The sequence below is a fragment of the Coffea arabica genome, chromosome 5c (genome assembly GCF_036785885.1).
Source record: "Coffea arabica cultivar ET-39 chromosome 5c, Coffea Arabica ET-39 HiFi, whole genome shotgun sequence".
In the NCBI taxonomy this organism is placed as follows: Eukaryota; Viridiplantae; Streptophyta; class Magnoliopsida; order Gentianales; family Rubiaceae; genus Coffea; species Coffea arabica.
Window position 1 is genome coordinate 49060890 of NC_092319.1, and position 23751 is coordinate 49084640.

The window sequence follows — 23751 nt, forward strand, 5'->3', positions numbered from 1 at the left end:
AAGAAAATGAACTTTTACCATCCTTTCCAAAACCCTTCGCCTCTACTGGATGCAGTAGCAGTATGAAGGTCATGGCCATCATGGCCTTGTCTCCGTCTCTCGTGGCCGGATAACCGATCGGGGGAGGCGCCATCACGTTTGAGGAGTATCCGGCCATTCCCTGATCCGTTGCTGCTTTTACTGTTGGGGATGGTGGAGGATATGCAACTGCTGCATCATTTCATTTGCAAACGAGTATCACCAGATTTTTTTGGTTGAGAAGCATCTTTGGGTTATGGACACAGACGCATACATATTGCATGATCTTAACCAAAGCTTACCTGGTTGATTATAGTTACTCATGCGTGATGGCTAAATTGATTATGCGGTGATCACTTGCTGGATTGACAAGGGATGATCACGATTCATACAACTCACAAGCCTTCTTGTCGGGGGCGAAGAATGGAGATATGCCCGGCTCCCATGTATAAACATATAACATATAGGATGGCCCTCAAATTATTAAGTAGGTAGATTTTTAACCCTCCTCCAGCTACTAAGCGTATAATTTTTGTCCCTCAAGCTTGGAAAAGGCACCCTTTTGGCTAGAGATAATTTTAGAAAACTCCCCTCAGATTTAAGAGTAAGGTTTAAAAGTTGACTAACTATATATATATATATATATATGTAGTATAGTATAGTTTGAGAACCATTCAAATTTTTTACCCTATACATGCACGCTAGTATCATCTACGTTGATGCAGAAGAAATTTGAGAAGATGTTTTGATCAAAATTGATCGCAGGAGGGGTGGAAGGAAAGAAGAGTATTATGGCAATAATACCATCTGAATATTTGATCACATCTGGACCATGATGCCAAGATATGATGAGATTTGGTAGGATTTTATTTTATTTGACTATGATTTTATTATAATAACTGATTGATATAATTAAAATAATTAATTGACCTGACCAACAACACATTCCTTTTTTTAACTCTCTTGTATTCATTCAAGCTTATGAATATATGCCCCTTCAGCTCTCTTGTATTCAAGCCAGCAAATAGGCCTTGTGTTAGACATTGGAAATCACTTAATTTATCAATAAAATCCTCTTTCGTTCTTTAGGAATTTTCTCACGGTGTGTAACAATTTGGCCGTGTCATATATCTTCCAAATATTTCATGCATTAATTCTTTTACTACTACTAATAATTTTTTCAGTATTGGTATATGTTTTTTTTTTTCTTTCTTTTCTTGTCAAATTCTGGACGCCCAGTTCCGTCAAATTTTCCCGAATTGTTGTTTATTCCTATCTGCAAAATTGATCCTTTGCGGGAAGCTCAAAAAGAAAAAAGAAAAAAAAATCATGGTTCCGTCCTTATATTAATTAATTAATTACCTTTGCCTCTTTCGAGGCCGGTCACCCCTTCACGTCCGGCTCCGGCTGCACTTAATTAGCCCTTTTAGTTTAGTGATGATGCTAATAGGAGAAGCATTATTGACTACTTCAAAATTAATCCAATTATATATTTTAATAAACACACCCTCAACGATTTGGATGGTTTCAAAGATTTGCCGAGGCCCGAGGGGTGGGATATAAAAAGTAAAAACATTCTCCAGAATATGATCACAGATAACTCTATAGGCCACAACGCTGCTGCAATGGATGAGAAATCGAAGATATGAATGGGCCAAAGTGATAGCAAACCTACTTTTCCGGCAGTCCAATAGATGGATCCACCCAAGCAGACGCAAACAAAGTGGGCCGTCAGCAACACCAGATCCACTACCGTCCTTCGATCGATTGCACATACCATTTATTGGATTCCAAGTGAATGGAATGGGCACTGACAAGTGACAAGAAAGGCATTTTGCCACCATAAATATAAATACGTCTCTTGTTGTTTGTTTTGTTCTCCAATTTAACCTCCCATAAACTCTATTCCTACTTCACATGCCTCGGAAAAGAGCCAGGTTGCATGTTTGCAGATCTCAAACTTCAAACCGGAACATGGGAATATCTTGAGAGGATTTTATAGAAAAAAAAAAATGCTATACAACTACCAAAAATTATCCCCCTACAGTTAGTTACAAGTTATAACAACTGGAATGCCAAAAAATAAGTCCGTCCCCCTCTAATGGTTACAGCAGAATTATCAAAATGCTACCATTACAAGAAGAAGAATGAATCCCTACCTTGGTAGCCCAGCAACACCGCTTGGATCTCTCTCTTTCTCTATACATGTCTAAATGGAAGCATACTCCAATTCATCGTACTCACTCATTTAGTCATCTAACTGTCGAAAAATCCTGGCCCAGCCTTTGAGAGAAGTTCCTTGCCCGCATCCTTGCCCATGGCAACCATTTCTTCAAAAGTGTATGAACCTTTTCTGGAGGTTTCAAGAACTGGAAAGGACAGCAGGAATAATACAAAGATGAGGACAGAGCTGTGCTAAAAGCTTAACATCTCGTTTGGCAAACAAAGATGTGTCAAAATTTTGGTCTTTACCTCGGGTACCATCTGGGGAAGCCACCAATCCTCTAAAGACACAATTACCATCCTCGTCCCGTGAAGCATATCCAGCTATTGGCGTGCGACAAGACCCATCAAGCGTTTCTAGAAATGCTCTCTCACATGCAACAGCCAACCTGGTTTCGTCGTGGTTCAGTGAGGCTATAAAACCGGCCTGCAGTAAACATGGTTGACTGAGACAAACACGCAACAGCGGACATAGAATCTTCCAAAAGAACTACGTGAGAGATTCAAAATACGCTAGAAACCAAGATAGAGAGCCTCCCATGAACCATATCAACTATATACTTTCTTCAGATTTTGACCGAAAATCATTAAAATAAAATGCAGCAATATAGCAGCAAAGATCCATCACAGAGTACGATAGTTTACTCTTAATTATTGCCAAAGGTAAAACACTATAAGCTCTTGAAAATCAAAGTTAAAAAAAAAAAAAAAAAAAGCATAGAATCATTCACCGCACACAATTAATGCATTTTACACGTACTCTCTGCAAACAGTTTTACTTGCACGAACCCAGCCTATGCCTTTCCCGACATCTAACTAAGTGATGAATCCCATTATATCAGCAGAAGATATGTACATCTATTCAAGAGACAGGAAACTCTTCTGGTTTATCAGGGAGATTTCCCGAAGCAAAGCACAATGCAACAGTAACACGCATCAACGTAATAAGACGCACGTCCAATCGTGTAACATTTTGAAACCGGTGATAGGATATGCATCCAAACTCCATCTTAGCAAGGTTAAATTGAATGGGAAAAAACAAGCAAATTGACAGAGGAGAGGAGAAAACTAGAAATATCCAGTAGAACAGCACATACCATCTTCTCATCATCACTTCTACATGCAATTCCAATGGCCCCTTGAGCAACAGCTGGAAGCATATCATCTATAGAAAGAATAGAAGTGACATTTTCTGTCATATTTAGACGCTTGAGGCCAGCTAATGCCAATAATGTTGCTTGGACGACTCCATCATTCAGCTTTCTTAACCTAGTCTGAACATTCCCTCGAAAGTTTTCAAGCACCTATGGACAAAAGCTCAATCAGGAGCAATAAAAACAAGCAAAAGAAAGATAATGGTAACCTTGTGCCCAACCCTAACTTCACTAAGACTGGATGCAAAAGCATTGAAATAAATTCAACTGAACATCCTAGATAGTGAACTTCTCTGGCTTAAAAGATCAAAAGAGTGTCAACTAGTGGTGGAAGTAGCTGGTGCCTATGAATTGCTCAACTGCACAAGGACCTGTTGATGAAAATTGATCACTTCCTAGAATATATGCACTTCTATCCTAAAGTGCAAACAAACAGAAATTGATTTGGATTTAGGACACAAAATGCTCTAGTAAATTAACTTATCTTAAGTTAGTCCAGCAAAAAGCATCAAAGAAGGATGAGATTTGATGTTTGTTTGTGACAACTATAATAGAAATTTTCTGCCAAAAATGGAAGTCAGAATACAAACTTTTTTTTTCTTTGTTGGGGGGGTGGGGGGCCTGAGGAAATTAAAATTTTCCCTAAACACTCTTTTACATCTTAAAATTAGATTAAAAAGGGGAAAATCCTCCTGTTTATATGCACTTTCAATTCCATTCAAAGAAAACAGCTTCAAAGATATAAACGTCGCTCTTGCCTTTACTTATGTGAGCTTCAAATTTATTGCCAAATATAGCATGCATAATATAAGAAGAATTAACTAGCTATGCTTCTCAGAAATAATGCTGGTAATATTAAGTGTCAACCTGATAACAATTTCCTCATCTCCTGGCGAAAATAGCAATACTATTAGAGACCCTCGTCATGACAATCATCCATATCGTGCTCACCTTAAGAGATGGATAACGATGAAGAATTTGTGATTTCCTCCGCAGCGAAGCAGTACCCACGACTGCTCCAGCTGGAAGATCTGCCAGTGAAGTTGCAGTTAAAGAAATAAATGCATCACGTACATCCTCACGGGGAAGATTGCAAGGCAAAATTGTCTTATCAGGCAAATATGTAGGAACATCTTTCATTGAGTGAACAGCAATATCAATGTCTGCATTAATGAGAGCCTCATCTATTTCTTTGGTGAACAAGCCCTTCCCACCTATGTCTGCTAGTGGCTGGCTTAAGATTTTATCACCTGTTGTTTTTATTATCACAATTTGAATTGCCCCCTCTTCAGCCAGTTCTGGATGAGATGCTATCAATTTGTCCCGTGTCTCATGAGCTTGTGCAAGAGCTAGTGGACTGTCCTACACAATGAAGACTTGTATATGTGAACCATAAGAGAGGCTACATAATGAATAGCGGGAGCCATTCTATATGCAGGTGGAATTACCCAATGGCAATCAGAAGTGCAGAAAATAAAAACAGGAGGGTGAATATAATACAGAAGCAGTATAGTGTTCTAGGAGTCAAAACATCACTTTGCATCGATACTATGGACATAAATTGGTCAATTAGTTAGCTCAAGAATACATGAAGCAGCTACTCATTTTTTCAGTCATGTTTTGGTTATGAGACACTAGGGGGCGCTTTTTGCTCATTATTTTTCATATTTCCCGAGGATCTGATAGTATAAGAAAGGGATAAAATGATAAATATGATGGTTGTCTTTCTTATATGTCAACCATGTTAGAAAGGAAAAAGTGGAAATTTTTATTCATATTCTCTTATTTAAGTAGTAAATTCTGGATTAGGATATGCATCAGTGTCATAACTTGAGGGCATGGTGTCTATGTTCCAAGGAACTGGATGAAGGATCTGCCTCAAATCTTGAGTTCTTTTCAAGCGACCACTCGCAAGTTAAAAGGTGTCTCTGTCTTCCTCTTGAAAGAAGCAAAAAAGGAACCAAGGATAATTAAGCGTGTCAAAGCAGACGCAACACTCTTCAAGCACTCCAAAATCCTAAAGGCAAAAGAGGCTGTCAGTAGATTTTATTTATCCTAAGTCAAAAGAAACATGGGTTTCTACAACACTGCAAAAGCTCGGTTCCAAATGGTTGATATCTTCTGAGCTCTCATAAAGGAAGAAGAGAAAACTAAATTTCTAGCTCATGTTTACCATGTATCATGGACCCTGATAAGTAGTACCAACTTAAACAGGGAACAACTGCCAAAAACAAAATCCTACCACATTGATCCTTCCATAAGCAATCCCCAAAAGTTTGATGAGCAGATCGGTGAGTTCAACTTAAACTCTTTGACTAATGTGTTAAGCAAAACTAATTCCATCCAACAAAATATGCTCGCTAGACACATTAACTAAATCAGTTCGACTAGCCTATGCTTCTATTTGTGTCACGGAAGATTATTTTCCATTAACTATAGTTCATTTGAAATATCCTAGAAATGTTATCCAAAACCGGCAACAAGATCCAACACAACAGAACCAATCAACCGAACCCATGTTTTCTTGAATAACAAAAATCAATAAGGAAGCTGCAATGAGCATGACAGAAGAAGATTCAATAATCCAGTTGCTGCTGGATGTTTTTTTTTTTTTTTTAAACAATAAAAAAAAAAAAAAGCTTGTTCCACAAAACAAAAGAGCAATCTTTAAGCAACAAATGAAGAAAAAGAGAAGCAACAGTACCTCCCTCTTGTTCCAATTCTTATGACAGCAGTCTTAGTCTGAGTGTGGTGGTGTTCAACAGCAATGGAAGAGCTAGTCACCAGAGTTTTCCTGCGTTGATTTGGAGGGGCAGAAGTTTTATGGGACGAAGGCAAAGTAAATCCAAGAGCTGAGACGGAAGAGGCATAGGCGAAGTTGGAGGCGAAGGGTCTTGGGTTACTAGTGAGGAAAGGATGTTGATTTAGAGTGCAGGTGGATACGGTCTCCATCGGATTGGATGGGATGGGACGGACGGATGGATGGATAGGGAGGTTGAATTGAAGAAGGCAATGAAGCTTGAAAGAGCTGAGGGAGTTTGTTTTTATGAACTATACGGGAGTGGGAGTGGGAGTGGGGTTTTGGGTTTGACAGCTTATCCTCCAGCTCACCCACCTGAACCGAATCCGGCCTTTCAGCCAGCGAGGCCCATTGAAGATTTCTGATGAAAATGTGTAGCACAGATTGCGTCCGTCCTAAACACATTGGATACCTCACTCTGGTTGATATGGGCGAAATCACTCCAGAGTCCAGAGGGACCAGAGGGTCGGTTTGTCATTAGCAAAACCAGCAAGCAATTTTGGTAAGTGCAAGAACAACCAACACTATCACGGGCCGGGAATGGGGATGGCTTTGTGTGAGAAATCTCATCTGCGACCAAATAAAAGCAGAGCCCACAATTGGCCCAAGTCTGTGCGTCTAACATACTCAGCCCTCATGCATGCAAGTAATCACTTGCAGACATTACATTTATCTTCAATTTGAGAAATTACGCTAACCATCTTTTTATGGACTAATGTGATACAGATTTTATATTTTTAAGGATTAAGTGAAACAGATTTTATAGTTTAAAGACTAAAGTGTTGAGACTTAAGGTTAAAGAGAGTACTTCAAATATGGTTGAAGAGTCGCAGCGTGAAAATGTGTTGGATGCGGCATAAATGTATGGCGTCCAAACTTTATGAAAACCAAAAATGCATGGAAGAAGCACAGGGCGAGAAGCCATATGTGTGTTATGGGCTCGCGCGAGAAGCCATAAGCGTATGGAGCAGGAAGAACAAAGATCAACTAGTATTCATTAATTATTGTTGTTTTACTTTACAGCGAAGCGAAGGTGAATCGGAAGCAAGATCAGAAGAAGATCGATTCGAGGCCATATAATAATTTTATTTGTGTTGGTCGGTATGCAAAATTAAAGGGCCTGGTCTGAACTCTGATGATGCGTGTTAATAATCTTTCTTGATCCCAATTAAAATAATATATTATTGTTGCCACATGGGCCGAAACAAGTACACTAAGTAAGAAACGACAACAACCATTTTACTGTAATTACACTACTGATTACTGGCTGATGTGGCTAGTGGCCCGGACGGGAGGGTTAATTTATTGGCTCTAAACTACTGTAATTAAGGGGAAAAAAAAAAAAAAGAGTCTGTTCTGCTTGTCTCCTGAACTGCAGCTACTCTGTCTGAGCGGCGCACGGTTGATGCCCTCGTACCACTATATATATATATATATATATATATATTACAATAATATTTTATATCTGTGGACATTAAAGGTGCATATAGCTGGATTTATTTTCTACCTCAGAAAGGAAGGAAGGTACACCTGGCAAGCATAAATATATATATATATATATAATTATTCTATTTTTTTTATCGTATACGATAAATTTAATCTATCCTACACTAAGGGGAAGGAGGCGAGCCTAAGGAGATCCAGAAATAAATCGGAGGGGACTGAACCACCACCGGATCAGACCGGTACACAGCACACCCGCCTGAATTTTTTTGAAAACAAGCTACAGAAATATGATATGTTTGGTGCCTTGCCTCCCACCCCACCAAGTAGGTGGTGACCACTCAGCCAAAGGCCCAATGATTTATATTATTATTCTATCTCAGAATTGTTTCTTTATAAACTACCACCAGTAGCAGTTTATTATATAATATATTATTATAATAAGTAATGATACGGCTGCGTGGTAATTGTATTTATTAATCAAGAGCGAGACAAGTCACGTCTTGGTACATTGGGTTAATATTAATTACTATTGGTGTAGGACAGCGTCCTTGGGGAGTGGGAGGCTAGAACGGATCTGACAAATGCTGGCAATAGAAAATAAATACTACTACTGGTACTAGTACTCAATTACCAACTGACACCGTTTTGACCCGTACGTATATGGCTACAAAATCAAACTGAGACAGTACTACCAGTACAATGTAGTCCACTTGCGGGTTAACTTTCCCTGCATCGGTGGTAGGTGCCATCAGAGAGAAGCGTTCTGGATTGGAGGATATTCATATTCATATTCATATTGTACAGAAGAATAGACCGGAACTTTTGGTCCCCTCTTCTTTAAGTACGTACTATACTTAAAAAAACTTCGATGAAAGAAGAAACAAGAAAGAAGGAGAAGATGAATAGAGTATTATTGGGGTGTCAATAATGGCAAGTTGCACTAGAAACCATGAAAAAGATAAAAATAAAACCGTCCAGGATAATCAATGCCAAGTTTGTCTGTTATAAATTTTTTAAAAATTTTAGTTACAGTAACTTTAAAAAATTTTTCAAAATTTTTAAATTATACATTTCAAAATATTTAAAAAATATATATTTAAAATTTTTAAAAAAATTTTATAATAAATTATAATAAAATTTTAAATAAACATTAAAAAAACTCACTTGCCAAACGGGCCGAGCTGTATTGACACTGGAGTTGTGTTTCATGGAAATTTCCTTCCTTCCTCCCTGAATCGGTGGTCAAAAGATCATCATAGTCGTAAAAGGCAGGATTTCGGGTGACATACTCCGCTACTAGTAGTCACTAGACTAGGTAAGGAGTAGTCAATTAACCACGTGTCAGTATAAATAAAGTGTGAGCTGGAGGAGCGTGGTGTGACTGCATACGGCCATTACCATTACGTAATACTACTACTTTGTCCTGGAATGGGCAGCAAGAAGCCTGCCAAAACCAAGCAGCGGAAACAGCCGTCGGAACAAATTCTCCGCAGGGGTCCTGCATCCTCTCCGCTGCTAAGTGCTGCTAACTTCGGCTGCTGTCCTGCCCCCTCGTCAGAATTCCACTACTAGAAGCAAGCCCCCCGCACCCCCGGCCCGCATCTCTCTTTGTGGACAAAAACAACAGAGAATCCCCATTTCATTCATTCGCCATTCTGGCCCCGCACTGCCCTTTTCTCCACTGCACACGTGACCCATCCCTCCCACTGCCACAGCAGAGCAGAGAGGAGGCACTCCTACTCCATTAAAATGGGTGACTTGAATTAAAAGTAAACAGTTCCGTTTGGAGGAGCGTCTTTCCATATCAAGTAACTGGAGCTTTTCAGTCCTTCACCATGTCCCCCCCCCTGCACGGGAATATGTCAAAATTATTAATTTTGAAAGTTACAAATATTTATAAATTATAAATTGTGTTTCAATATAAATTAAGCGTTCAATTTAATTATAGTCTTATTCTTCAACTTTCCCTCCTGAAAAGAAAATGAATTCTAATAGTTCTATCTTAACAATGCATCTTCAAGTATTTTCTGTCATTGGCGCAGATTGTTTTGTCAAATAAATCGTGCTGGCCAATTTTCAGTTAGTTTATTAATAAAACTTTCTTTTATTTTAAAAAAAAAGGAATCTTGAAAAATAAAATTTTGGCAATTTCTAAAAGAAAATAAGGTAATACGCAATTACTGATCTAATAAATGATGAAGATTGATAATTGATGGAAGATTGCGTGCTCCGACAAATGCTTGCCCAAGTCTTCCAAAAGCAAGCAAAAACAAATCCCTAAAGAATCGCACATAAAGTAATACGGGATTGACACAAAACTCTCGTGTTGTTGTTGTTGTTGTTAACATAAATTAGACTGAGTCAAGAAAAGGCAAGTGCTTAAATAATCATTATTTGCATACAAATTATTTACTTGTATTATAAACATGTTTTTTAATATATATATATTTTATTTTACATGCATCATATTATAAAAATATGTTATATTAATTATTTCATATAATATTTTAAAACACTCTCGAGAGGAGGGGTTTTATAGCAACCGCTGAATAGGAATGAAAATAAAGACAAATACAAACATTAAAAAAAAAACGAACGAACAAACAAGGAAAAAAAGAAAAGATATGTAGACATTGCCCTTTTACTGCCGCTTGCCATATTTAAAGAAGAAAAAGAAAAAGATTTTCCAATTCCCTCGTCCCTCTTCTCTTTCTTCGTCTTCTTCTTCTTTATTTATAAAAAACAGAGAGCTTGAGAGCAACTAGTAGTTTATACGAAAAATCCTCTTCGAAAATATATTTTCAGTCAAGTACTTACTATATATCGGTGCTAATGTACGGATTCCTCGATCTCTCGTACGTGTATTTGTATTTGACCAGAAGCCAAACCCTCAAATAAAATAATATATATATATATATATATATATATATATGTATATCGAACCTCTCTAGCCTTAAACCGCCTTTTGCATTGCATGCTTCTTTTTTGCCTTTCGTTCTCTCGCTTTTCTCTCTACCCTCGCAAATCCCCCACCCAACAAGTTTCATGACTCAACAAATCCAACTATATACGCAGAAGAAGAAGAACAGACAGATCAGGGATATATAGTAATCACGTATGTTGGAAAACCATCCGCCTGAATTACTGATAAAAGGTCAAGGGCGACTCGTCTCCAAATGGCCGTTGAAGCTCGGCGTCTCTGTCTTTTCACACCGCAGATTCTTGACAACAGGTGCCCAACTAACTCTGCGTTTTTCTTTTCCTGGTAGACTGACTCTTTTTTTTTTTTTTTTTTCCGTTTTCTCTTAATGTACACCACCATATGGATTTGATTTGGGAAGCTAAAGGTAGAAAATCGTTTGTGGCCTTATGGGTTGGTTTTGCTTGTGCCAGGGGAATGTTGAATGTGACTGCAGGTGTGAATAATAATTTTAATACTATTAATAACAACATGATGTATGGCGAGCCCTTTGGTGCGACTACCACCACCACCGCGGCGGATGCACTGATTCCTCCTGCTTCCATCAACGGTAAGACTGTTGCGGCAGATTGGACTCCGGTGAAAACGGCAATGAAGTCGGACAGTGGCCTTACCTGTTCCATCCCTATCCTGGCGTCAAGGAAGCGCCCCAGAGATCCCTCCTACGCCGGAATCGCCAACTGCCACCGCAACTTGCTCCCGTTTCCTGCCAATCTTAACAGTAGTGAACGCTGCACTTCCGTTGCGACTTTCTTGGGAGAAGACACCTCCTTACGCACCCAGCAACACCAATTGGAAATCGATCAATTCATCTCCCACCACGTGAGAATCCTGCCTACTAGCGTGTTTTTGGTTTGTTTACATCCAGTCGATTTAAAATTTTTTACCCTTTTATTTTGAAATCTTGGGTGTTGGGCTATTTGATAATTTAACAGGCGGCGAAGGTGAGAAAGGAAATTGAGGAACAGAGAAAGGATTATTCATTGAGGGTAATAAGGGCGGTGGAGGAGAGCTTGATGAAGAGACTGAGAGCGAAAGAGGAGGAAATCGAGAATATGGGGAAATTAAATTGGGCATTGGCGGAGAAAGTTAGGTCGTTGTGCGCAGAAAACCAGATATGGAGAGAATTGGCGCAGAGCAATGAGGCGACGGCAAATGCATTGAGAAACAACCTGGAGCAGGTGGTGCTGGCTCAAGCCCAACAAGTCGAAGCTCAATTGCATTATAAAGCGGAGGGCTTGATGGATGATGAAGCGCAGTCATGCTGCGGAAGCAATTACTATTTGGATATGGGAGGAGGAGGAGGAGCAGGGGCAGAGCAAGTGGAGCGTAATCGTAGCAATAACGATGACATTGGTAAGCGTGCAATAAACGAGGAGGAGGAGGAGGAGGAGGAGGAGGAGAGCGGCAGTGGCAGGAGGAGGAGGAGGTGGTGGTGCAGGGTGTGCAGAAATTGCGGCAAGGAGGAGGCGAGCGTGTTGCTGCTGCCGTGCAGGCACCTGTGCTTGTGTTATGCTTGCGGGCCTGCCCTCGACTCATGCCCCGTTTGTCTTTCCACCAAGAACGCCGCCCTTCACGTCAACTTGTCCTCCCATTCCTCATCCACCTAGGTTTTTTCAGTTTTTTTTTTTTTCAGTCTTAATTTGTCGACTGATAGACGGAGATAGAAAGAAGAAGAGAGGGATCTTGGAAGAAATTTTAGATATGGTAAGAACCAATAAAAAAGAAAAAGGAAAAAGAATATTTTCCATTGACTTCCTATATATATATATATATTCCTTAATTAATTACTATATATATGATTCTTGGTAGTATTAGATTTATATGTTGAATTTGTTTAGGAGGAGGAGGCAGACTATTTTAAATCTGACCGTGTGTGCGGCATGGCACATCACATGGCATGTATTGCTTCGCTTTGTTAGCAGCAAGCAAAGGGTGCGAGAGGTAGTAGTAGCAGTACCGAGTGCTGGTTTCGAAAGTGGGTCGTTCAGAATAAAGTCTGACACGTAAGTGCGCGCGCAAATGTCGCTGGTGTTTCGAGCAGCCATTTATTATTGACCCACCGCGAGAGGCTCTCGGATTGACGTCTATTATCCTATCTGCCTCTTGCGTTTGGGTAATTCATAATAGTATTGAAGAGGGACGGAAATAGTAGGAGCCTTCAATCTCTAATCCAGTCTCATTGACCCAATTAAAAAATACACTGCTAACCCCGGCTCCTTCATGCAAACAATCATGCTTCTTCACCTTTCTTTTTTTTTTTTTTTTTTTTTTGTTTTGTTTTCGGGACTAATCTAATTTGGACCTGTAGTCTTCAATGTCATGTGGCGCCAGCACTACAGTCGGAGTGAAAAAAAAAAAAAAAAAAACGTGCAACCACAAGACGATTATACTCGCACTAGTTACAGTAAAAAGCCATGCAATCCAAATTAAGCGCGGTTGAAAAATCCTCTTTTTTCTAAAATAGCACCCAAAAAAGATTAAAAAAAAAAAAAGTGTGACCATGTAGTGGGCTTAACGCGCCTCCATATAACATATGTTCTCATTTTATTAAAAATGGTTAGTATTAGTCAAATTCAGGATGATCATATTTTATTTTTGTTTAATGAAAAGAGACACGTGTCGCCACTAGAGATGACCCAAATCCACTGTGTGGTTTGCTTAACAAGTACTAGAAAGGCGATGATGATGATTGGGCGATGACACGCTAGTACTGCTACGACTCTGTGCTTTGGCAGGGAGATACTCAACCGGCGTAACTAGCTGTGTGTGTAAGTTTATTCCGTTTCAAAAAAAAAAAAAAAAGAGACTAAGAGATACTCAAAGAGTAGAATGCAGATGCGGGAGGAGGACGGGTGAATTGTGAAGTATTCTCTCCGTTTCAATTACTATTTTGTCAGTGTTATGTTTTGAGATTTCAATTTTTTAATAATAGTGATTTGATGGTGATATTTATAATTTTATTTTTATAAATTTAAATGATAACATGCATATAATTAAAATAAAAAATTAAATAATATTATAACTTTCTCAACACGATAAATATTTTAAAATAAAAAAAAATGAGAGAGCGAACGAAGAATGTTTGTAAATAGGTGCACCATTTTGCAATAAATATAGATGCTGCTACGTAACGACTTCAGTCAAAACTTTTGGAGTCACGCAGAGCCCTGAACGGTCAAGAAAAATAGGGGCCGACCAAGAATATCAGTTGGTGGATGTGTTTTCTCTGAACATCGGCTCGCCACGAGTGCCGCCAAAACTAGAAAGGCTGGGAACAAACATCCATGTTTTCAAGCTAGCTATTACGGTAGTACTAAAAAATGCGTCGAAGTATTCATGACATGTGTCTGTCAAATCCCAATTTGAAGCAGCAAAAAAAAATCCCTTCAGGCATTGAGCGGGGAGATTACGTATCACGCTGGGGTTCTGGCACGGTCAAGCATGTAGTAATATATACTGTAATTTGGGTGGTGGAATCCATCATGGCGTTTCTGGGCGATTTGTCATTCCCATTTGCTGGACCAGGACAGGACACACACAGACTTCTTAGTACTCCCAGATGGAATTAGACATGAGACGAGACAAGGACACTAACAGCTGCTGCCCCATATGGATATGATGATGATATGCATGCATGGTTGGAACTTGGACCAAATGTACAGACAATTAGACTTAGTTAATTCGATTTAGACCACTTAATGTATTCTACCGCTCCATCGGTTGGACCTCGAAAACACAGTACTACGACTACAAGGGTACAAAAGTACCACTGCGGCTACTGGTATAAATGTACAAAGGAAACGAATTGACGACCGACCGGCATGCGTCAAGATCAAATACTTGTATCCCGATTGCACTGAGATGATAGCATCTGAAAACAAAAAATTCCGATCCCAAGCTGTAAGAGTTTTACGCCAAGTCACCATCATGGCGCTGAACAAAACCAAAACATATACTGCTGACAAAATCACATGCGGCATTATTAAACTTTGACATTGCATGTTTCTTACATAAAAACTTCATCTCCCAGACACAGTAAAATCTCCTGTATGGTAGGCCTCGCTCCAGGGGACTTGTTTGTGCACGCCAAACCGATCTCCAAAACTTGCAAAGCCTGCCCTCTCTCTTTTCCTTGCACACAGAATTCAAAATCCTTGTTAGGCCCTTGCAGCAAGTCCAAAATGATGATCCCAAAGTTGTAAACGTCACTTTCCTGGCAAAATACTTCACCGTGCTCGAAATTCGGCTGAGGTTTACGCTGCCAAGCGTCGCCGACTTCCACCCTCTCAGCCAGTTGGATGAAGCCGTAGTCGGACAAGCGAGCAGTGAAGTCTATATTGATCATGACGTTAGAGGCTTTGATGCTCCCGTGCACATTCGACTTCAAGTGCTTCGCCTCTTGCGAAGAATTTCTCGAATGGATAAATTCAATTGCTCGTGCAACGCTCAGAATTATTTTAAGTCGTTGATTCCAAGTTAGAGCTGTTTGATTCTGCTCCCTTGCACCTTCACAAATCACAATAGAGAGAGGAATTTTATTTTATTTTTAGAAAAAAGAAGTAATTAATTTAGAACAATAGGTAGAAAGTACCATTTGAAGTGCATAAATATATTAATCTCGCATATATATCCAGAGGAAAACATTTTAAGCCTCGCACGGGTATCGCTCTTAATGTGCTTGATATATAATTATCACCATAGATAAGAACAGTAGTTATTGATATTGACATAATATATAGAAGTAAGCAACTCTAAAGACTAGAAAGATTTAAGACCATGCATATATTGATAATCAATGGAATTACTATTTCTTTGGTGAATGGAAAGGTTGATTGAAAAAATCCTTGTTTATATGTAAATCCGAAACGAACTGAATTCCAAGCTAAGAAAGATAAGTTAAAGTAATTACGTTTCCTTCTAATTCACAGTACTGTAGGACAATTACGCACTGATCTTTTTAATACTAAGGGATTACAGGAAGACAAGAAGCAGGTTGGTTATTCATCAGTAATTTGTATTGGCGTCATATCTGTGATTCGTAAAACTTACTGGCCAGCAAATCAGCAAGGCTTCCCATGGGATAATAATCACAGACAACGAACTTGATCCTCTTACTGTAGAAATAAGCAGCGACAGGAACAAGATAGTCGGACATGCTGCTCACTAAACCCACCCGCACGATTCTCCTCCCAAACTCGCCCCTCCTCAAACTAACCTTCCGAAACCTCTTCAGTGCACACATCCTACCATCCAGCAGCACCACTTTCTCCGTAAACCCCAAACGGCTCTCGCCCACCACTGCCACCGATGATCTGAGCACCTGCCGAAGGGTCAAATGCTGCGACTCGGCCCAACCGCCCTTATGATCACTACCATCACAAGAGATCAGTGGGAGGAGGTCATCCGTGAAACCTCCATACTCGGAGAGTGTGGACGCTGCTGATCGGCAGCTATCTTCTTTCTCCACTCCGTGAAAGCTCCTTCTAGGCTTGCTATTCAGAGCCCTTGACAGCATTGTTTTTTCCCTGGAAGGGTTTTCATTGGCCCGAGTTTAAATGCAGTTGTTGTTGTTGCTGCACCTTTGATTGCATCGATACGCGGCCATTGTTGTAGCAAATGCGCATTGAAATCCACTCCAAAATGTTGACACTGATGACTTAGCAGTATTATTGCATTTGTTTTGTAGACCGAGTCGTGTATATGGGATCTACGTCTTGCTATAAACAATTGATCGAATGCGAGTAAATGTAGACGAATGAGATCAGAGGAGTGCGAAACTATGGCAGAGGAACGAATTAAGTACTGCTATTGCTTTTCCGTCTTCTCGAAAGTTTTCAGGGCAAGTTTTTTCGGGTTTGCTACGAAAATGATTTCCATTTACAATATAATTATTTGAAGAAAAAATGTTATGATTCCTTTAGAGTACAATTCCCGTAATGTATATCTTTTCAAGGATGATATTAGTTTAAATTTAAAAATTTTGTATATTGGGCCTAAAATATTATTTATTTTACCATTCGGCAGTGGTTTCGATTCTCAGGTCTGTATAGTACAGAATTTCGTGCGACTTGTTAGGATGACATTAAGGCTGGTTCGGAGCTTATTTTCGTTTCACCTGTGTGATTGAAAGGTCTTTTGTTGCTTTCATGATGACACCCTATTCTCGAAAGACACTTTTGAAGGTCTGGGAATTGTCCTAAAAAGATAAAGACAATCAACCAAATCCCCTATCCTATTCCCCGGTTGATTGAGAATCCAACTATAGCTAGATGGAACTCCGTCCTACCAAATTAAAAGCATTGCAACAACTCGATACAGCCGACCATCTAATCCCTTTATAACTGTATGGTAAGTGAGGACGAGTATCTGCCTGTCTTTCGAAAAATCATATAATAATACTAGTAAGAGAAGATAAGAATCCACAGTTGATGGCATGGCAACACTAAAAAGGGCATAAAACCATTCACTCAGCTCGAAATTACACCACAAACAACGACAACATCTACTGTTCGATTATGCTACTCGATCCACTTTACAATTAATAATGGATTTGGCTCATAGGTAGAGTGAGGCTAGAGATAAAAGAGCTTCTCTTATTATTATTATTTTTTTTAACTTCGAATGGAAACACTCCTTCTCCCACCAAGGATGCAGCAGTATTGAATAGAAAAACAAATTAAAGAATCACAAAGAAGGGCCGTTTCAACTATATTCCCTACATGTCTGTTATATGGATTGGTTGTGAAGTGTAAACATCAGCCTTCCCCACTTGGACGAAATGCATGTGCAAAGACTATCAAGATTCAGAACTCACTCGTCCCATTGACGAGAGGGCACTGGGGATTTGCGGTCGCGATACTCAACTCAACTTCACCACCCCAATCTCTCCACTGACATCTGCCCAGCCCAAAAAAAAAAAAAAAGAGGTGTGATTTAGGGTGGTGGTTAGTCTTTTTAGTAGTGTTGCCCAATGCAGACGAGGAGGAACACAAAGACAAAGCGCTCATGTGTGTGTGTGTGTGTGTGTACAGTGTACACTGCATGATGGAGAAAGATTTAGTGGGCACCCATGATACGACATTTTATCGATGAGAATAATCTTACCCATGACCAGTAGAAAGATGTCCTGTGTTTTAAATCTTGCATCCTTTTCTCTGAAAGTTGCCCACTCGACAGCAAATTAGACCCTTTGACAGAAAAAAAGAAAAAGACAGCCAATTAGACAATGACTTGAGAAGGAATCAGCTATAACCAATACTACCCGCCAAATTTGTAGGCCATACGATACGTAGTAGTAGTACTGTATGTCATGATCGCCAACATTGGAATACAATTAAAGTTTTGTGTCGTCAAACTAACAACTCAATGCGTAAATGGAGCAGAGGGATCTCTTGGAGGGAGGTCTTGGCCCACCATTTATTTGCTGAGTCATAGAATCTTAGAGAAGCGCGTGCCTAAACTGTTTCATCAGTGTTGATTTAGCTCCTAACTTTCATTCCTAATCAATTTGATACTAAACTTATTTTGTGGTTCCAATCAAGAATCTTCGTGTCGGCACTACTGCACACTTAAATCCGATTTGGCTCCTAATTGATCAACTAAACAGAGCAATTTTGGAAACGTCACTCATGGAGCTATAATAGATCAAGTAAATCATATAAAATATATATATATATATATATATATATATAATTCCTTATTTTGTAACGGTCCCATGAATGACATTTCCATAAGAATCGTGTTTAGACAGTTAATTAAAAGCTAAATCGATTTTAAGCCGCGGTGTCGCCACGGAGGTCTTTAGTTAGAAATGCAAAATAAGTTCAGCATCAAATTGACCAAAAATAAAAGTAAGGGACTAAATAGGCACTAGAAAAAAATGTTGAGAGACAAAATTGACCATATATCTCCTAGAATTTTGCAGGAAAAATCTTTTTTTTTTTTTGTCCCTGAAGTTTGATGAAAGATCACCAACATTTTGGTGGTCCTAATATTATAATTATTTCACGGTCCATAAAACACTTGGTTTGGTTGGATACGACGAGCACACATAATTATTATGTTCAACATTTACTAGGTAAGCATGAAGCTGGCCAACTAATTCATCAGCATATAATATATACGTATAGATGCATTGGACCGGTCGAGTAATTTTATCCATAGAGCTAATTTTTCTCAGTACGACCTGACAAATTCAAGCCATCATGGTTCACAAGTTGAAAAATTAGAAGTACATGTTCTATAATATGCCATCGATCTGCACTTAATATGAAACTGATGTCTTACCAAACAAATCCCGATCCTGTTCTGTTCTGTTGCAGCCACCATTTATGTCATTCCCTGCAAAGCAAACAGAGTCGCAAACAGGCAAGGTCAATCATACCTTGTGATTGTTTGTACATCCTCTAAAGAAAACTCGAAGAGTCGAATGATATAGGTCATTCAACTTCATTACTTGCCTTTGAATGAATCCTCTAATTTATCATTTTGTCATTCTTTCAGGTTCCGTGAGTGTCTTGGACACAGATCAGGTTCAATGGGGGAAATTTAAAAAGCATTTAAGTTTAACACTACGAAGAAAATGGCCCTCACGATATTAAATGTTACTTCATTTTATCAAATATATGCTCCAGTGACGAAACTTCAGCACAAAAGCAAATATACACGAAGATGAGGCAGAGCAGAGCTCCAGAAACTATTCCGGTCGCCAAAGACGGGAGAATAAGTCGACGTCTGAAAAGTTCTTTACGAAGAGAACAGAGAACCCTTTTTTTTTCGTAATTCCCTTGCGACCAATGAAGTCTAATTTCTATAGAAGTAAAAGAAAGAGCAAATGATACGTAACTAATTTTGAAAAAAAGAACAATGTTCTCGAGGTCAAAATTAGTTATATTAAAAGATTAAGGACTTCAACTAAATTATATAGAAGTCCCTAACCTACATCTAATTTTTGAAACAAACGCCCTCACTCCCAAATTTGGGCCATTTGCACAAAACCTGAGAGGAAGTCCATGCCAAGCGCGAGCTAGCTCCTCTTGTGTTCTCTATCAACATTGCCAAAGCCACCTTGAGAAATCGACACTGGATATTGATTGTGCTTTTAAGATTTCTGTTGTTCTACATAAAGAAAATTAGCAGCTAGAAGAAGCTAATACTATGCCTAAAAAATAAGGAAAGATGACCAATTCGACCGTTTATGTGTGCCATTTTTTAAAAATACTTCGTTCATAAAACCCTTTGTGTGACCCATGTGATTTTCTAATAGCATTTAACTCCTAAATTTAATAGAATGACCAAGAAATTGCGTTTGTAATAGTTGGGTGACATTTTTGGCTAAGAAAGCAAGTGGCATTTTTGGGGTAAGAAAAAAGTTAAGTGATGAAAAGCAATAAAAGACAATAGTTTGATGACATTTTACATCATAGTTTGATGACATTTTACATCATTTGCTCACAATGACGGAGTAAGGGGGGGGGGGGGCTGATGAGGGCCATGACCCTCCCTAAGTTTCAAAAATTTTAATTTATAATACGTTAATATATATATATATATAACAGAATTGGCCCGTTTTAAATTTTTACAATTTTAGTTTTTATTATGAGAGCTTATACATATATATATTTAATTAAAGCTTTTAATTAAAGTTAATATTTAATTTTTTTAGATGTCATATATTTAAATGAATGAAAATTATTCTGAACACAACATATTAAGAAAATTTTGTATCCTCCTAAAAAAAATACTGTCTCCGTCACTGTTTGCTGAAAAAAAAAAAAAAAAAAGCTCAGAAACTAGCACGATATCAGGATTGTAAAGGATAAGATTCGGTGAAACAAATAAACGTGCATCAATCAAAACATCGACGCAACGAAATCTAGTTTTTCACTTGCAGCGTTCACACGTCCAGGAGCAACCAAAAAGGTGCATTTGGCGTCACTAAGTCTGTTCAATTGATGGAACAGACACCGGTAAATCCCCTTAAACACAAGGAAAGTCCAGCATCCTGACAAAATGTGCGTATGGAAAGGGAAAAGCAAAGAGATTTGCTGACAGCCAAGCCAGATTCAGCAATTATATCCAGTTCTGCAGCTCTTTTATTTGTTGCACAATTTTGTGATATCCGCGCCACACAACCGTCTGTGCACAAGAGAAAAGCCAATCTCCAATCTTGCATCTAATGATGGAAAAGGCTCTGCAGATGCTGTTGAAGAACATCATTGAACTACTTAATCGCACAATCAATGCACTTCTTCAGTGACTGTAACCTAAGAAAGCTACAAACAAGGAAAATAATATTTGCATCCAGATTACCAGGGCCCCAGAATCTGAGTTTATATGAATAGTATTATACAGAGGCAAGTATTAAACAATTTGAATGTTGAAATCATATCATGGAAAAGTAAAATGATTCTAGAATAGGCTACTCTGTACGACACCATACAATCATGAATACCATAATGTGATCATGCTTTCACAGAAACCGTCATGTTTTACATAGATAGTTGTTAACCATCCAATGCTAGTACACTGCGAGGAAGCATTCCTTGAACCCCATGAATACTTGAGGTATTCTGGAGTAAAACAAGTGCCTATCTCTCACACTAATTAAAAAACTTGTGGCAGATAAAAGTTGAGGTAAATGAAATCATAAAGCACCATTGAATTTTTTACCAGCTACAGTAATCCAGAAGCAACAATTAAGAAATGACACTAGTATTTATAAGAAAGGCACCTAACAACCAGATTACCACGTGGAATCTGGAGAAGAATTGTAGGATAAAAAAACCATAGAGCACTGTCAATTTGCAGAGGAACTCAAAATAAAAGCTAATGCAAATGTTACGATATAAAACACCATACGCTGCATTGCCACATGCTTAGAGATTTCTTCTACTCTAGTGAGTTTTTTAAGAAAGCAATTTAATGATATGCGTTGAATTAAAAGAAGCAAGTCATCAAACAATTTGCTACATGAATGTAAGCTTTTTCCACTAACCAATGACTGGAAGTTGCTTGCAACTAAAGATTCTTTCCCATTTGGAGGGTGAGTAGGAGTAAAGAAGTTCTTTGAGCTTCAAACAGATTGATGAAGTAAAATGACATAGCTTGCATCTAACATCACAGCAAGAGGACCACCGCCAAGAAGCATATTTCATATCATGAAAGAAGATTTTCAGCTAATAGCAGAAGAAGATAATTCGAGAGCTGTATCAATTTCCTTCCTACCAGTAAGAGATATGAATTTATCCCTAAATACCAAAAGAGGACATTTGCCAACCAGAGTTGACCCCTCGTAACCCTCCTTGAGGATTACAGTGCTCTTTGCACCCTTATTAGTGAGGTAAAAGATGCCATGATGCTTAATCAAGCAAAGCAATAGTCTAGCTGGTAATTGATACTCTGAATGGAAGGCTTCCAATTGACCAGATGTCAACCGCTTCTCCATGGTCAAACTCAGGAGCTCATGAAGCACTCCCACCACTCTCTTTCGAGCTCTAGGATCAGCGATGTTAAATCTACTTGCATTTAAGTATGGAGAAGGAAATTCCATTCTCTGCCACCTCTCAAGTTCCTTGAGATAACTCATATTGGGCCTAAAACCAGCAGGAAACCTCAACTGAAATGCAAAGGGACCTTGAAAATTGCCGTCTTTGGATATTCTACCCTTCTCTGAATGGCTACCAGGGTACAAACTGCCCTTACAAGCCAACCTCTCCTCCCTAACGGTTACAGCTAACGAAGAATCCCAGTGCTCCAAGTGAAGATAATCCCTTCCATCGACAGCTTTCAATGAAAAAAATTGCGGGTATTTTGGAATCAAAGACTCCTTAAAATTACTAGGCAAACCCAGTTCATCCTGAACCAATTCAACTGTTTCCATTGGCACTCTACAATTAATGGATAACATTAACAACTTCCTTAAATTCTTAACCAAAATGGGTTCCATTTGATCTCTTGCCGCTGCTTCCAAAGCTGCAATCTTTCCAGCTTTGTGAGTGAGCATCACCCTAGGCGGTGTCCTGTCGCCTCCAGTAACATGAAAAATTGAAGGGTTCTTCTCAATGACGGCCACAAAATTCCATTTCTGCACAAAACCAACTTCTTTTTCAAGGTCTCTGAGAAGCAGGGACTCGTCTTTTTGAGACTGGATAATAGATTTGAGCCTCAGTATCATTGCAGGTTTCTTTTGAAGGTCCATAACTTTATCTAGTTCAGGTGCTCTGTAGTATATTTTCTTCTTTGGCCTACTTCCTCCACTGGATATATGCATGATCGACACCCTCATGAAGCCTGTTTTCCCAAATGAAGTGGGAGAATATACTCCAAGAGTCCCCCTCCTATCAAAAAGGAAGGACTGGAGAGATTTATGCATCTGCCTGAACAATGAATTCTTCCCCATTTTAGTAGGCGGGAAACAGATTCTTTGGCGCCAAAGTTCGAACAGTTGGACTGCAAGGCAAGCTAATAACGGTTACAGGGTACTTCTAGGCGGTCGTTTCACAGAGCAAGGTCATATTCATCGCCGAATCTCCAATTAATCTCAAGTAATTGCAGTAGGATTCAGAAACATGGTAGGCTTCTACCTGAAGTATTTTCTCATGGACCATGGTCACGCTATCCGCAAGCAAAAAGAGAGAGAGCGAAAAGAAAAAAAAAAAAAAAGGAAGTAGTAGGCTGATCAAGAGACTTTTTTGAGGTTTTACTGGAGAGGGGGTGGGGGCTTTCTGTTAGTTAGCTAAGCCGATCCTTGGTGAGATGCTCAAGAGTAATTTGTAGTAATAGAGAAGCAGCCTAAGGTGAAAACCATACTTTGTCTCATCCGTTAGTATTATGAGGCAAAATTGAGGTTTATTACACGCAAACAATTGCTGTACCCTCAACTAGCTTAAGATGAATGATTTTCTTCTTCTTCAAAGATGTCTATTTGGAGTGCCTCAAGGACCAAAAAAAAAAAAAATACGATGTCTATTTGGAGCCAAGCTCTCGTACATTAACCAAATATGAGCGAGCCAGTGGTATAAGAAGAAATTCTACAAACTAAGCACAAATTTTTGAGAAAGAATTCCATTTGGTAAATGGGTCAATGCACTCAAAGACACAAGAAAAAATTCTACAAAACCCACCAC

At 38.9% G+C, this 23751-nt stretch overlaps 4 protein-coding genes across 5 annotated transcripts; 1 reads left to right on the forward strand and 3 right to left on the reverse strand.

Annotated features, from left to right (window-relative positions):
• Nucleotides 1–1993: 1993 nt before the first annotated feature.
• On the reverse strand, nucleotides 1994–6450 carry LOC113690717 (porphobilinogen deaminase, chloroplastic-like). The gene is made up of 5 exons (XM_027208718.2): nucleotides 6100–6450; nucleotides 4347–4752; nucleotides 3339–3545; nucleotides 2491–2668; nucleotides 1994–2387 (listed from the first exon to the last, which is right to left on the reverse strand). The coding sequence occupies exons 1-5, from the start codon at nucleotides 6345–6347 to the stop codon at nucleotides 2275–2277; spliced, it is 1152 nt and encodes a 383-aa protein (XP_027064519.1). The 5' UTR covers nucleotides 6348–6450; the 3' UTR covers nucleotides 1994–2274.
• Nucleotides 6451–10568: 4118 nt separating this feature from the next.
• LOC113689952 (probable BOI-related E3 ubiquitin-protein ligase 3) lies at nucleotides 10569–12371 on the forward strand. The gene is made up of 3 exons (XM_027207772.2): nucleotides 10569–10873; nucleotides 11035–11443; nucleotides 11557–12371. The coding sequence occupies exons 1-3, from the start codon at nucleotides 10818–10820 to the stop codon at nucleotides 12229–12231; spliced, it is 1140 nt and encodes a 379-aa protein (XP_027063573.1). The 5' UTR covers nucleotides 10569–10817; the 3' UTR covers nucleotides 12232–12371.
• Nucleotides 12372–14370: 1999 nt separating this feature from the next.
• Nucleotides 14371–16384, reverse strand: LOC113688780 (probable inactive receptor kinase At2g26730). The gene is made up of 2 exons (XM_027206574.2): nucleotides 15674–16384; nucleotides 14371–15130 (listed from the first exon to the last, which is right to left on the reverse strand). Exons 1-2 carry the CDS (start codon nucleotides 16137–16139, stop codon nucleotides 14631–14633), a joined length of 966 nt encoding a protein of 321 aa, XP_027062375.1. The 5' UTR covers nucleotides 16140–16384; the 3' UTR covers nucleotides 14371–14630.
• A 4021-nt stretch (nucleotides 16385–20405) lies between these two features.
• LOC113690784 (protein WHAT'S THIS FACTOR 1 homolog, chloroplastic-like) lies at nucleotides 20406–23715 on the reverse strand. Of its 2 annotated transcripts, none has more exons than XM_027208851.2 (2): nucleotides 21621–23715; nucleotides 20406–20825 (listed from the first exon to the last, which is right to left on the reverse strand). In XM_027208851.2, the coding sequence occupies exon 1, from the start codon at nucleotides 23022–23024 to the stop codon at nucleotides 21798–21800; it is 1227 nt and encodes a 408-aa protein (XP_027064652.2). In that variant the 5' UTR covers nucleotides 23025–23715; the 3' UTR covers nucleotides 20406–20825; nucleotides 21621–21797. The 2 variants fall into 2 exon arrangements, with proteins under 2 accessions (XP_027064652.2, XP_027064651.2); XM_027208850.2 differs by having other exon boundaries at nucleotides 20406–20898.
• Between the last annotated feature and the right edge of the window lie 36 nt (nucleotides 23716–23751).

Bases quoted from the DNA above. Each gene is read 5' to 3' on its own strand.
- LOC113688780 (XM_027206574.2), bottom strand. From the start codon at position 16,139: ATGCTGTCAAGGGCTCTGAATAGCAAGCCTAGAAGGAGCTTTCACGGA. The intron at 15,131-15,673 runs GTAAGTTTTACG...TGATTTGTGAAG, and splicing joins CCTTGCTGATTTGCTGGCCA to GTGCAAGGGAGCAGAATCAA.
- LOC113690784 (XM_027208851.2), bottom strand. From the start codon at position 23,024: ATGGGGAAGAATTCATTGTTCAGGCAGATGCATAAATCTCTCCAGTCC.
- LOC113690717 (XM_027208718.2), bottom strand. From the start codon at position 6,347: ATGGAGACCGTATCCACCTGCACTCTAAATCAACATCCTTTCCTCACT. The intron at 4,753-6,099 runs GTACTGTTGCTT...TGTGTAGGACAG, and splicing joins AGAATTGGAACAAGAGGGAG to TCCACTAGCTCTTGCACAAG. The intron at 3,546-4,346 runs GTGAGCACGATA...TTTTGTCCATAG, and splicing joins ATCGTTATCCATCTCTTAAG to GTGCTTGAAAACTTTCGAGG.
- LOC113689952 (XM_027207772.2), top strand. From the start codon at position 10,818: ATGGCCGTTGAAGCTCGGCGTCTCTGTCTTTTCACACCGCAGATTCTT. The intron at 10,874-11,034 runs GTGCCCAACTAA...TGCTTGTGCCAG, and splicing joins CCGCAGATTCTTGACAACAG to GGGAATGTTGAATGTGACTG. The intron at 11,444-11,556 runs GTGAGAATCCTG...ATAATTTAACAG, and splicing joins ATCAATTCATCTCCCACCAC to GCGGCGAAGGTGAGAAAGGA.